Source organism: Fulmarus glacialis, unplaced genomic scaffold (assembly GCF_000690835.1).
Source record: "Fulmarus glacialis isolate BGI_N327 unplaced genomic scaffold, ASM69083v1 scaffold3496, whole genome shotgun sequence".
Lineage (NCBI taxonomy): Eukaryota > Metazoa > Chordata > Aves > Procellariiformes > Procellariidae > Fulmarus > Fulmarus glacialis.
In genome coordinates this window covers 42,889-58,140 of record NW_009218659.1, presented here as the reverse complement: position 1 = coordinate 58,140, position 15,252 = coordinate 42,889, and the positions used below count along the sequence as shown (strand labels likewise).

Below are 15,252 nucleotides of genomic sequence, written 5' to 3'. Positions count from 1 at the left end.
GGTGCCAGGGCAATGCCTTTTACTTTCACAAGCTTTTCAGAAATATCAGTTGGCATGTGCTCAGTTGAGAGTTTTAAGAGTTTGGCAGCTCTATCCCCTGTAGTTTCTTGGTTCTCCAAGTGTTCCCCAGCCTCAGCTTTTAGAGGCTGCTTAGGGTTGTCTCTGAAGTTGCTGTTAGGGGTGCTGCTGGCTGTTCACCTTGAGAGCAGGGAGCCCATCTGCTTTTCCCTGCCTGTATTCTTGCAGCGAGAGAAAAACGAGGAAGGTGGAAGAAGAGCAGGTTCACTGGATTGCAGTCTTCCTGCAGTTTTTCTTTTAAGATTTCTTGCACCACAGTGTCATAGCTCAACTGTATTAAAAGTGATCAGTATCATTGGACTTGGCAGGTAGGTCAAATCAATAGCCTGGGTACCGTGCTAATCATAACTGCCTGCATTAACCGAAGATAATGTAAGCCTTCCCCACATGCACAGTCACAGCTGGTTCTAAAACTGACAACTGACCTAAGGTTTTTGTTGCTGTTGCTTCCACGCTGTTGTCCCTCAGCAGACTGTGCACGCTGTCTTTTAAGTGGTCCCATTTCATTCTTCCTCATTATCAACCTGCAGTTGGGCCATTGATTGTTTTTTTTTTGGCACTTAGTCTTTTCTGTCTCTGGGCAAAACATGATACTCTGTAGGCTCTGGAATCTGCCACCACTGTGTGCACTGCGGATTTGACACAGGTACACCAGAACACCGTTGCTGGTGGATGTATGGCTGCTGTTCATCTGCTGTTCATCTTACCCTGCTGTTCTTCTAAAGGAATATATCTGTCGTGTCATATCACAACTTGTCTGTATTCTATCCTAAAAAACAATATGAAGATAATCCAAAAGATGGTTGTAGCCAATGCAAAAGCATTCAGACACTGACTCATGAAGAGACTAGGATGCATTGCAGAAACTGTGGAGATGCTGCATGCATATAAACTGAAAGACATAAAGTAGAGCCAGACATAAACTGATAAAGATGATGCTGTACAGGCAAATGCTATTACCTTGAAAAGATGTTCAAAAAGCTATAGCTTTGAATGCAAAATTGTGCTATCATAGAATTTGTGAGCTTGAGATGTTTAGGATTAATGTTTAAAATATGAGTGATGTACTGAAGTTACTTAGTGACTGTTGAAATGGATGGATCCAGTGTGTCTTTCCACAGTGAAACTTGGCAAATATCAGGACACTTCAGAAAGTAATTGGTTTAAATTATGTGTTCGTAATGAGTTTTAGTCAGCAATTTGTTTTCAGATGTGTATCACTGCTCTTCTTTGTCCAGTACCTAAATTAAGCTATTCGTGGAAAAAGATGAGGAATATGACAATTAGTGTAAAAGGCTGCTGACAGCAGTTTTGATCGCAGAAAGATATTTTCCCAAAATTTCGTTAATTGCACATCTCTTTAGACAGAGGTCTATTACATATGCCATTAACACTACTAATAACTGACCTTTGAATTACAGTATTTTCAGTTGCCATTAATTTTTTTAAGGATTGTCATCTTTAGCCAGGCTTGGATTTCTTTCAAAGGGATCTCATTGGGTAAAATTGAATGCGAATCACAAAGTAGCAGGAGAAATGGCAAATTTCTGACAAGCAATCTGGAATCCAGAAAAGAAGTGTGAGCAAAGAAGGAACTAAGAGCTAACTCTGAAGTAACCAAATGGTGGTGTTTGATATACTAGTTGAATGAACAGTGGTTTACCAGGTCAGAAAATGAAAAGACCACTAGAGCAGAAACTTTAAAGAGCTACACGCTGATCAGCAAGCACATAATATTTACTTTTCTAGCAGGAAGTTAACAGGATTATTTGCAGTGTATATGACAATTAGAACCCATAAGGGCATTATATGTCCATGTGTATGCATGACTGGATTGTTAAACACTGGGGTCCATTTTTGTATTTTCTTATTTTCAGGAATGAAATGGTTATGGTGTAGACCATTTAGACACCTAAGCACAGGATAAGCACAATTAGAGGCTGTCTTCATGTCTCATCCCTCTTAAAATTCTGTGCTGCAACAGGCATCTTCACACTTACTTTTTATGCAGCCTGGGAAAGAAGAATGTATCCTGTTAATATAGCTAATATTCCTGTCCATGAGGCTATATATTGGAGTCATTAGGACAGGTAGTAGGGTTGTAGATCTAATGGGACAATTCGGCTGATTTGTAAGTGATAGGAATAAACTAGGCAACTATTTCTTATGTTTTGTTTATAAATTTATCATAAAGCCTTTAAGGGTGGTGCTGTGCAGAAATTAGTGATGAAAATGATCTCCTACTGCTCTACAAGATGTCTAGGGCATGGAGACTCCTTTTTATAGCAATAATTATCCATGTCTGTTCTCTCATACCCAAGATTTCCAGAGAAGGTTATTTGATACTTCCAAATTGAATGGTGATCCTCTTCTTAATCCACCCTGTGATACTGTGTTTTTCCTTGATTCTTTGGAGAAAACTTTATTGTATTCTTCCAGCAATTCTCATCAGACTTTGCTATTTTGGCAAGAAATATTTTTTCGGATAGGCCACCTTTGTCACATTCAAATTGTTGGTTATGAAGATAAGTGGCAATCATTATTCATGTTGCTAACCATATCGTTTTGCTAAAAAAACCAAACCAAAGTTTCATCCTATTTGTTTATTGCATTGAGTGATATATTTACTAATTGTCTGTCTTGGACCAATTAATTATTCTGAACAGTTATTTTTGGCACAGTGTCATTATGCAAAAGGGTAGAGCTTGAATTCTTTACTATTTCCAGGATTAGCCCTGTCACTAGGGAGACTACTTGTGGAATGAAGAAATCAGATTTGGCCAAAAATGATGATCTACTATTTCTAAGCAGCCTGTTTAAAGATATAGTTAAATCTCAAATGAATATTACTGTAATATAATTTATTTGTCCTACTTCATTTTTTCTCATTTATCTTGTTTCATAAACATTTTGAGAAGCCTGAAAGAAGAGGGCTGTACCTTAGAGTATAACTATTGATTAAGGACACAACATTCATTATTTTTTGGCTGCTGTACGAGCACTTTTGTATGTAATTGTTCTCACTTCTGCTTATTCTGGTTTGATTTTGAGTATTGTCTGGTATGTGTAATCCCAAGGCAATTTCAGATGAGACACTGAAAAAAAATTTTCTGGAAGGAAATCGCCCATTTTTTGAAATCAATCCATTATCGAGCAGAGCTAGTACTGTTCTTGTTAATGCATTTGTTCATTTCAAGATGTTTAGCCATTAATTCTTCTGAGATTAATCAAGTGGTAAATCAATTAACATCAGTGACATCTTGTCTGGATCTGGGGCCCACATGGCTAGCAAACAACTGTTTACTCACTTAGGATCCAATTTTGACATGTTTTACAAATATTTGACCAATTCTGTGATTTTTCCAGATGCTTTAAAACTGGCTGCTAGACTATCTTGTTTAAAAAAACAAAACAAAAAAAACCCTCTTCTTTCTCCAAATGAACTGCTATTTTGACATCATTCCAGTTTCTTTCTTTTTTATTCTTCTTTTTTTGTCAAAGTTTCTGAAAAAAATTATGCGCAAACAATTGCAGATCTACTTTGTTTCAAATGAGGTGTGTACTGTAAAGAGAAAATTTCAGTCTTGGCAATAGCTCAACTCTTAGTATAGTGAAGGTCCTATAGCAGGCTGCAGAAATTGGTTTGAATGTTGTTCTTATGCTGTTAAATCTTTTAGATATAAATACGCCCAAACTGCCATTCCTTGAGAAGAAAATATAAAAATCTTTTGAATTATACAAGCAAGCATATTTGGAGGTTGCTTCAGATTGATTTAACTATATACCATGTCGTGTCCTGGAAATCAGACCTTTGATCAAGGTTTTCTGCCCCAGAAATTCTTAATTATTTTTTAGCATTATATAAGGATGGTAGATACAATAGCAAGTGGCTCAGTTTTCAAGATCTGCAATGATTATTGTTTTTAGAAGTAAACCATGATTCTGAGACATAATCTCATTTGCTGACTAAGCGACTAAGTCTGATGTATAAGAGGTTACTATTATCAAGTGAAGACTACTATATCTTTAGATCCTTTATCTAGACATAGCTAGATCCACGGTTAGATCTGTCATTCCTCTTTAAATAATCTGTTAAGTGTGCCCTATCTTGAATCTCTCCTTCAGAAGTTGAGAGGAGTATTTTAGTGCCTTATTTTTCACCAGTAGCATGGACAGCTTGCTTTATAGAATAACAGATTGTTTAGATTCCAGATTATAAAGCATGCAGCTCTTGGGATTCCTGGAGGTCTTTCTGAAGGCCTGAAACATGTTTTTCTAAGACTTTACACAGGCTCCCAGTGAAATTCCTGAGCTGGTATAAAATCATATTGATTTTTTTTTCTTGAAGCATATTACGTGACTGTCCAAGCATACCCTATCTTACAAACCCTTAATGCTCCTTACATTCCATGACTTTTTTGTTCTTTTTTTTTTTTAGAGTTGTTTTTTTTTTTTTACCAGCTCAGCTGGATGAACAATTACTGTCATTCTAGTCCAACTGTCTAGTGTGAGAAATTCCTCTTTAAGAAAAAAAATGTATCTATGGGCATATTAATGCTTTAATAAATGCTCAGGGACAGAAGGCATCAGCTCTCCTTAAAAATAACAGAATAATTTAAACATGGGAATACCCTTATATCTTGTAGACAAAAACAGAGACAAATTAAATGGCCATGAATTGATACAGCTTGGAAGAAATTACAAAAAATTCTGGTTACGATTAATAAGAGATTCGCTTAAAAATCATCTTCCTTCTTCATATTATTCCATTTCCTCTTCCTGTTTCAACAAGTATAGATAGGACTTTCTGTGTTGACTCTAGAAGAATACATGACACTTCCCTTGGTGTCCCAGCTGTAGGTAGAAAGGTGCTAGGTTACATCAGCATACCCATGGTCCACACACCTACTGGGAAATGTTCTGTAATGGAAAAGACACTCAGAATTAAAATCATATTACTGCAAAGGAAATGAGAAAAATATGTATAGGTAAATGTTTTGGTCCCTGTCTTTGCATTATTCCTTACAATCTTGTTACAAAGAAGAAGTCTGACGTTTTTAGCAACTCCTACTTGTGTTCAAGCATATGGATTATAGGCTACTGGAAAGTAAAATGTGTAAAAATCAGCTATATGTGAGTGAATATCATATACGTCCCATGTTTTTCTCTCCTGTATGGAATTTCAGACCATGGTTCTGAAATTGGGTTTCATTTTCAGTAATTCCACCAACACAGGTGAACTTCCATTGGTTAATACCCATGAATATATGTCTACATGTGCGCAGAGGATAGGCTAGGAGCAAGTTTTTCTATAAACAAGTTGACTGCAGTTTGCAATAACTTCTGTGGCCCTACTGCCTTCTCCTAAATCTGCAGCTTGTGGTAACTGAAATTTGTCACCTGAAAACCTAAATTGATGCATCCTGAATGAAAAAGAAAGTGTTCATTTTTTAATAGATTATCACATATATTCACGGATTGCATCCTGATAGCTGATTTCAGCTCACAGGATAAGCAGGATTCTACTTCCTTATTTAAGCACCAAAAAGCGGTGATTACTCAAGTATTTCCAAAAAGATACTCTTTTGACAAAACAAGTTCTGGAAGATGTGAACAATGTGTGCCAATCCACACAACATTCATTTGTGTACATCAGAGAGATGAGTGAGATTTTTCTGTGTCTTCCACTGTCAGGTGGACTTAGAGAAGAACGAGATATTTCTGCATGTTTGTTGTTATCCTGTGTCTGCTTCCCAAAGAAATTTCTCATTGAAATTTCTAGTAACTCAACTATGTGTCGGTTTAAGAATGTAGAGTCGCTCCACGTGATGCAATGTCGCACTCACCCCAGAAAGTGACTCACTCACAGTCACCCATGGGTTGACCTTCCCCACACTCTTATGACTGTCGCCTTGGAGTCATTTCTACCTGCAAGTGGAAGCAGTGCCCAAGTATCATGCCTTAAAGATAAATGTCGAGAATAAGTCACTTGTCTGCTGGCCCAAATGAATTCTTGGTCTGAGAGACACAAGAGCGTGTGTTAAGGAACCTCACTAAGGTTTCCCAGGTTTTCAATGGCTGCCTAGTCCTGGACAGCGTAGACAGCCAATGCTGGGTCTGATAAACTTCATTCTGGTCTCTCTTCATCATTACAACTGACTGGAGTTGTGCCAGTGAGTGCAATAGGGACAGAAAATGATACACTGAGAATGATACTGAGTGACTGGTGTTCTGCACCACAATACTTTTTTCCTTTTCATTATTTAGTGGCTCAGTTTATCATTCCCTCTACTAAACTGCATTTTTAAATGGAAAACTCTTCGTCTTCTTACAGAAAGATAGAAAAACTGAGAAATTGGAAGGAGAAAGAAAAAATGCCCCAATGATGGCCATGCACCTTTAGACCATCTTCTGAGAAAAGATATTCTCCTTGGGGTGGATCTAAGAGAAACAAGAAACTATACTCCCTAAAGTTTTGCTGTAGTCCTACAAGATAAATGGGTATTACTGTCATAGTGAGGATGCAAACAGCATCTTCTTTCACCTTCCCGGTGGACAGGTTATTAGGAATCCCTTGAAGGAATACACATCTGTGCAATCAGGCACTTGCTGTGTAACTATTCAGATTCAGTGCTGGCTGCTTGGTCTTCTTGAAGAATACACAGAGACCCTCAGTGAATTCCAAGACCGGGGTTAATATACAAATGAATAACAGTAGAGGCACCTGAAATAGCTTCAGTAGGAGCTGAAAGTCTAAAGGAATTGCCAGCTTGAGCACGCAGTTAGTAAGATTTAGTAGAACTTTTCAGCAAGCTGACATTTTGCTGTTTTTTCCTTCGCATTGATCAAGGTAGATAACATACAGTAGTTGGTGGTCATACAAATTACCTCTGTGTGAAATGTACTCCTTCATCTTCCCTTAAGTTTTATATAATAGAATATTATCATATATCATTACAGTATGCTTAATGCAAACCTCCTAGCTGTATATATAATTTCATGTATTAATTCTGTAAAATTAGGACACATTCTTTTGAATGGAGTGAGGGAAAGCAGAGAAGATAAATGAGGGTTGTTTTGGTTTGGATATTTTTCAGCTTACATGACCTTGTATCCCTACATTCTGGTAAAATATGTCTGATCTGTGACTTTTGTCTTTCCCCTTTTTCATAGTCCATTTCTGACCTGGAGAGACATACAACATATTATTGTCAGGACTTCACGGGCAGGACATCTGAATGCTAACGACTGGAAAACCAATGCGGCTGGTTATAAGGGTGAGAGCTTCCTTTCTTCTTTGTCATCAGAGGCAAATATCTTATTTGATATTTTTGAAGAAGAAATAATCTCAAGTAGTTTGTTTGACCCTATGTTGTGCATAGTTTTGAGACTTTTCAGGCTCAAACTGAAAGGGGCCTATCTTCTCTTTTATAAGGAAAACCTCTTAGAATGACTAAACCCAAAAATATCAGCTACAAAATGCATTGGCCAGATCTTCTTAATTCCTTTCAGTCCTATTTCATGCACTGCTGGCAGAAAACTAAGTAAATTGGTGGGTTTTAATTTTTCCTTGTATAGCTAGTATTCTGATAAAATAGTCTAGACTTGAAGATACAGCAGTTCCTTGATTCAGACCAAGTTTTCATTTAGAATTGTTGACAATTTTCATTAAAAATGACAAAACAGTATTTTCAAATTTCTGTTTTATATGATTCACCCTACATCATTTATATTTAAGATTTCTGTCAGATTTAGGATAAAATCAAATCTTGAGTTATCAGAACTTTTAATGGGACAGAAATCATACTATTCAGTCAGCTTTCATGTGGGTTTCTAAAATTCTGTACAGTCTTGTAATTTGGTATTAAAGCTACATCTTTTTATCTTTTTTTCTCTTTTATAATGCAAGCAGAAGTAAACATTTATGCCATTAAATAAAATATGTATTTTTAGGATGGGTTAAAACTGGACCTTGAATCCATACAATGTATTTCAACACAGATTGGCTTCTGATCCCCATTCACTGTATTCTTACTGCTTTCAGTTTGGATTGCATCTAAAAAAAACCCCAAAATGGCTTATTTCTGGTTCTCTTTTCATAAGGATTCCACCCAAGACTGCAGTACTTCTTTTAAGATGAGATTTGAACTGTTTTATGCTAGGATCTCCTGAGAGAAGAATGTAATGTACAAGAACCATCAAATCTTTACCCTGGTTTCACTTTAAAACTGAAGCCTAGCTTTAATCTATTTCAGATCAAGGCACTGCTACCATAGAGCATCTTTAATATATCATTCTGACCTATGACATTTCTACTGCAATGGAATACAAACCAAACCAAAAAAACTTCCATTTTTGGATCCAAACCAGGCTCTTAACTGCAGAGGATAGATTTAGAAATGGGTATTTGACTCGAACCCCCTCATCACATGAAGGTTCTGACATTCAAGAGCCTGGTTTTGTCCCATTTACACACCCATGCCAACACACAAAAACACATACATAGTGAGAAATATTAACTTCCTTAATGGCAATAACATTACAGTATTTGTTATTGTGAAACATTTCCCAGGATTTAAAAAGTTTTGGCAGGAGTTTTGACTGTATTATCATTTTGTTGGAGCTATCTGAAATTCAAACAATGCTTTTCAAGTAGCATAAAGTAGAACTTTTTTTATTCCATAACTCACTTCCAAAATTCTATATTTTTATGTTTTTCCACTTGTTGCCCAAGAGAGGCAAACACTCTGTGAGGCATTTCACAGCAGCTGTCACTCATTATCAAAGGAGAGGTCACACAGCAGAAGCAGCATTGGCAGCAGGACTTGCACTGTTGCACTACTGGAGCCTGCTAATTCTGAATCCTTGGAGCTACACATGCATTGTAGCAGATAAATAGTGAGGAAAAGGGCTGAAAAAAGGTTTCTCCTCCACTTGTGCAAAATCACAAACACAGATAAGCTCAACTGGGGGACCGAGATTCAGGAAATACAACTTGAGCTGGCAGAGCTCTGCTGTAGACTCCATGGTGGAATTGAAAAAGAGGAAGACAAACTAAGTGCCTCGACCTCTGTGGAGCTCAGGAATCAACCTTAACCCAAATAAAAGCACTAGTTTTAACTAAATTATTTTGGCAACTTAGTCTGAGCAAATGGTTCCAATAAAAATGCAGCTCTCTTTAAACCTCTGTTGGTTTTGGAAGAAGGAGAAGCAAAAGATTTAGATTAAATCGCAACATCCAAACCTGAATTCAAAAGGGGGTTTGCACACCGCTGCTGGCAAGACCGAAATGGTTTTTTTACTATTGCACGTGGCAATATTTAGTATAATATTACACTATTATCCTTCACCGTTGCCAAGAGTAACAATTAAAGTATGGTTTTTCATAGATGAATTACTCTGATCAGACTGAGTTCCTTAAGGAATTGTATCATAGTTTTGTTGATGGCAAAATCCATATTTCTTCCACAGCATGTTCTTAACAAAGGAAGGGGTGGAAGGTTTTTGGTTTTTTTTTAAATTAACTAAAGCAGTGACAGTCACAAGAAACAATCTCCCTTTCTTCCATGCATACTGGGGAAGAAAGAAAAAAAAATGAGGAGAAAGACAGAGACGGGCTTCTTCCTTTAGAAATGAGAACTGAAAGGGTGAAAACAACAAAAACTTGGAAGAACCTCTCGCTCAACAAAGGGTCAGCAAGAGTTGGTAGTTGAAAGTGGGTCAGCATGCCTTTTCAGGGGACTGTTTTGCTGGGCTGCATGGCAACCCTGTCCCTCGCTGTAGTCCCTGGCAGCGTTTTGCCATTGCAGAACACACAGAAGGAGCTCACAGATGTCATTACTGGTTGCAAGATCTCCTTTTTTTACTGTCTTACATTCATAAAAAGAAAGATTAATTCATGAAAAACACTTGAGACAGCTAGTGAATTGCTAAAGCAGTGCCCATTATTTGTTTAATTTGCTGACAAGTAAACAGCATTCATTAAATGCGTATCAATAGAATTAACTTAGAAGTGGGCAAGAATTTTTCCTTGGTAATTTTTTTATTATTGTTTTGTTGTCATCCAGCATGTATCTTTCCTCAGGAACTTATTACCTGGTAGTCTCAAAAAGAAAGACTTGGATAGTCATTTTGGGATATTCTCTTATTGGTCAGTTGTACGTATAATTTGTCAGTAGATAAAGAGATATGTTATGCTCAATTTCTCTTCAAAATCAGAGGCGGGGTTTATAATTAAAGCAGTTAATTAACTGATTATATGGAAAAATACTAGACAACATCTGTTTTTCTGAAGATACCAAAACTGTTGATCTGTTTTTGCTATGGCGGATTGGTATGCAAAGGCTCCTTGTTCTGTCAGTTGTTTGGTCAACAACAGAGCATGCAACTGCATTCATAAAAATGGAATGCTGCGTTAATGCCGACTTGTCTCTAGGTTGAAAGATATAGAATGAAACTGCATTTTTACAAACAATGATCAAATCATCTGAACAATTCTTTAGCTGTAAGTGAAGCTCCAAATACTGCCAAATACTGTCTTTGGGGAAACAGACCATTCGCAGTGAAGGAATACTATTAATTTGCAGGGAGATTTTTAGAGAACATCCTTCACTCTTCCTAGCTCTAAAGTATGGACAATAACACTTCAGTACAGTGAAACAAAATGCTACTGACAGATAAAAGGAAATCAAAACTCTGGCCACTTTTTTTCATTTTCAGGCCATTCCTAGGCCCAGTGGAGGCATTCTTCCTACAGAAACTGAGAATCATCTCATTTGCCAGGGAGTAACAGACTACCAGAGTTATGTCGCATCCCTTTAGGTTAGCTAAAATATCTGCTGTTTCAACTGGAGAGTAACCACTGGAGAGAATTGGTCACTTAATGTTTTATGGTCTTTTAATATAATTGCTTAATTACAGTATTTAATAAAACTGGTGATTATTCTTGTTGTGAGCAGAGCATTACCAGTCTGGGAGTGAGAAAGAGACGAGCCTATCTATGCTCCTAGATAGGAGACCTAGATTGGCCAGATTTAAATTGCTGTAAGGTGACCAGTAACCAGGAACAAATTCAGAGACCAGCAAGAAAATCTTCACAACAGTGTGTACATTTCAGAGAAGACAAATAAACTATTGATAAACATCCTGCTGCACATTTTCAATAACTTTAAAATTATATTTTTAAATCATTGTTAGAAGCTGGCATAAGACTTTTGAAAAATAGCAAGCACTTGTGAATGGGTATGTCAACCAATCAAAACTGTTCCTCTGTCAAAAGACCTTCCAGTCTTACAGATGCTCGTTGATATTTTCACATGCCGTTAGCAGCCACTATCAAATTCTACCCACCTCTAATGCCGATACACATGGTGCATGGAGCAAGTGAAACATGGGCTTTGAGTTTGGCTGTTGTAATATCCCAGTTTGGGGTAGTTGGCAATCTGACACCAAACACATGAAGTTGCATTGGTCTTTGTAGGAGTGAAAAAAACTATATCCTATGCAAGCTAGACTAACGATTTTTTGTGCTTGAAAGATTAAGCTGATATTTCAGGCGACAACTTAGAGTGCTATTGGTAAGTTTCTTGATCAACTTGTTGATGAACATGGGCAAATGCAAGCTGTCTCACATGTGACTTGTTTCTCTTGCTCTCCCAGAACTCTGTTGGCTCAAGGCAGTCTTTCTTCACCAGGAATACCCTTAGCGCCATGTCCTCTGGCCACATGCTCTTCTCAGCAGGCCCATGGCTTCATAGCCAAGCCATGACTCAGAGCTATTTCTGCAGCTCTACACCGCACAGGGAATCCCCTTAAGCCAGATTTTGTGTCCAAATGCATTAGCCCTTGAAAAAGGCTCCAGCTTAGTAGCGTTGCTCTCTAAACCACTGGCATAATGATAACATCATCAGAAGAATCCGACGTCTGGAGTGCTATTTTCCAGACATCAAGCTACACGATTTTAATATTGTGGGAATTACATTTAGCAAGAAATAAGCATATAACATAGCATTTCCAAATGTGAGCCACACAAACCAGAACCTTACTAGGTAAGGTTTTTCATGTAGGCAGCGATGAAGTTGCGATAAGAAGTCCAAGGGCAATCAAAAGAGACTTCAGGGCCTTGGAACGGCTGGTTAAGGAATCAGGAGCAAAAGCAGTGTTCTCCTCTATACTTCCAGTTGCAGGGAATGATGAGGGGAGAAACAGGAAGACCCAGCAAATTAATAACTGGCTCCGAGACAGGTGTCACCGGGAAAATTTTGGGTTTTTTGATCATGGGTCAGTCTACATGACACCAGGCCGGCTAGCGACAGATGGGGTACACCTGTGTCAAAGTGTGTCGTGGTTTCGGCTGGGATAGGGTTAAATTTCTTCCTAGTGCTGTGTTTTGGATTTAGTATGAGGAGAATGTTGATAACACACTGATGTTTTCAGTTGTTGCTAAGTACCCTCCTAGTCCAAGGACAGCTCCCATGCCTACTGACTGAGCTAGGTACACAAGATGGGAGGAAACATGATCAGGACAGCTGGTAAATGGGGTATTCCATACCATGTGACGTCATGCTCAGTATATGAATGGTAGGCGTGATCCGGGAAGTACCAATCGCTACCTGGTTATCGGTCAGCGCGGGTGGTGAGCAATTGCATTGTGCATCACTTATTTTGTATATTTTATCATTATCATTACTATTCTCCCTTTTCTGTTTTATTAAACTGTCTTTATCTCAACTCACAAGTTTTTCTCACTCTTACCCTTCCGATTCTCTCCCCGTCCCACTGAGGGTGGCGGGGAGTGAGCAGGCGGCTGCGTGGTATTTGGCTGCCTGCCAGGTTAAACCACGACAAAGTGGGAAAAGGATCTTTGCGCAGGAGTTAGCAGGGCTCATTGAAAGAGCTTTAAACTCGATTTGAAGGAGGAAAGGGGAAAAAACAGTCTCACTAGAGATAAGCCTGGGGAGCAGCATGCCAGTGTTTGAGGGAAAGTGTGCTAGCAAGATCCTTCAGTCTGCTCCACAATGTGCTGAGTACACTAGAGCACATTTGAAATGTCCCTGTACTAATGTGCACAGCACCCTAGCCATCTCAGTGGAGGTAGGGGATGGAGATCCACACAGCAGCAAAGATGCAAGGGTTGTTGATGTGTTAGAAACCATGGAAGCACCTGAGAAAAGTCACATAGGATTGAGGGCTTCTTCCCCAGAAAAGGTGGCAGGATCAATAGCCCAACTGAAGTGCATCTACACCAATGCACGCAGCATGGGCAACAAACAGGAGGAGTTGGAAGCCATTGTGCAGCTGGAAAACTATGATACAGTTGCAGTCACGTAAACATGGTGGGATGACTCACACAACTGGAGTGCTGCAATGGATGGCTATAAACTCTTCAGAAGGGATAAGCAAGGAAGGAGAGATGGTGGGGTGTCCTGTATGTTAGGGAGTGTTTCGATTGTCTAGAGCTCGATGCTTGTGATGATAAGGTCGAGTGCTTGTGAGTAAGGATGATGGGGAAGGCCAACAAGGCAGATATCCTGCTGGGAGTCTGTTATAGACCACCTAACCAGGATGAAGAGGCAGATGAAGCATGCTACAAGCAGCTGGAAGAAGTCTCACAATCGCTAGCCCTTGTTCTCGTGGGGGACTTCACCTTACCAGATATCTGGTGGAAATACAATACAGCAGAGAGGAAACAGTCTAGGAGGTTCCTGGAGTGTGTGGAAGATAACTTCCTGACACAAATGGTGAGTCAGCCAACTAGGGAAGGCGCCTCACTGGACCTGCTGTTTGCAAACAGAGAAGGACTTGTGCGTGATGTGGTGGCTGGAGGCCATCTTAGGCACAGCGATCATGAAATGATAGTTTTCAATTCTTGTAGAAGTAAGGAGGGGGTCAGCAGAACTGCTACCTTGGACTTCCGGAGGGCAGACTTTGGCCTGTTTAGGGGCCTGCTTGACAGAGTCCCTTGGGAGGCAGTCCTGAAGGGCAAAGGAGTCCAAGAAGGCTGGACATTCTTCAAGAAGGAAATCTTAAAGGCGCAGGAGCAGGCTGTTCCTATGTGCCAAAAGACAAGCCAGCAGGGAAGAACACCAGCCTGGCTGAACAGAGAGCTTTGGCTGGAAGTCAGGAAAAAAAAGAGAGTTTAATGACCTTTGGAAGAAAGGGCAGGCAACTTGGGAGGACTACAAGGATGTCATGAGGTTATGCAGGGAGAAAAGTAGAAGGGCCAAAGCCCAACTAGAACTTAATTTGGCTACTGCAGTAAAAGGCAATAAAAAATATTTATATAAATACGTTAGCTACAAAAGGAGGGCTAAGGAGAATCTCCATCCTTTATTGGGTGCGGGGGGAAACAGAGTGACAAAGGATGAGTAAAAGGCTGAGGTACTTAATGCCTTCTTTGCCTCAGTCTTTAATAGTCAGAGCAGTTATCCTCAGGGTATTCAGCCCCCTGAGCTGGAAGACAGGGACAGTGAGCAGAATAAACCCCCATAATCCAAGAGGAAGCAGTTAACGACCTGCTACGCCACCTGGACACTCACAAGTCTATGGGGCCGGATGGGATCCAGCCGAGAGTACTGAGGAGCTGGCAGAAGTGCTCACCAAGCCTCTTTCCGTGATTTATCAGCAGTCCTGGCTAAATGGGGAGGTCCCAGTTGACTGGAGGTTAGCAAATGTGACACCCATCTACAAGAAGGGCCGGAAGGAGGATCTGGGGAACTACAGGCCTGTCAGCCTGACCTCAGTGCTGGGGAAGGTTGTGGAGCAGATCATCTTGAGTGCCATCACATGGCTTGTACGGGACAACCAGGTGATCGGGCCCAGTCAGCATGGGTTTATGAAAGGCAGGTCCTGCTTGACTAACCTAATCTCCTTCTATGACACGATGACCTGCTTACTGGATGAGGGAAAGGCTGTGGGTGTTGTTTACCTGGACTTCAGTAAAGCCTTTGACACTGTTTCCCACAGCATTCTCCTGGAGAAACTGGCTGCTCATGGCTTGGACGGGCATACTCTTTACGGGGTAAAAAACTGGCTGGACGGCCAGGCCCGAAGTGTTGTGGTGAATGGAGTTAAATCCAGTTGGCAGCCGGTCACCCAAGTGGGGCTCCCCAGGGCTCACTATTGGGGCCGGTTCTGTTTAATTTCGTTATCAATGAACTGGATGAGGGCATTGAG

The 15,252-nt window shown here is 39.7% G+C and overlaps 1 protein-coding gene across 1 annotated transcript in view; it reads left to right on the top strand.

Annotated features, from left to right (window-relative positions):
* LOC104078453 (proprotein convertase subtilisin/kexin type 5-like) overlaps positions 1–15,252 on the top strand; it is a gene marked incomplete at its 5' end in the record, with an annotated part of 61,366 nt that overhangs the window by 4,913 nt on the left and 41,201 nt on the right. The window contains 1 exon segment of the mRNA XM_009580099.1: positions 7,252–7,355. Coding sequence (XP_009578394.1) covers positions 7,252–7,355 — 104 coding nt within the window.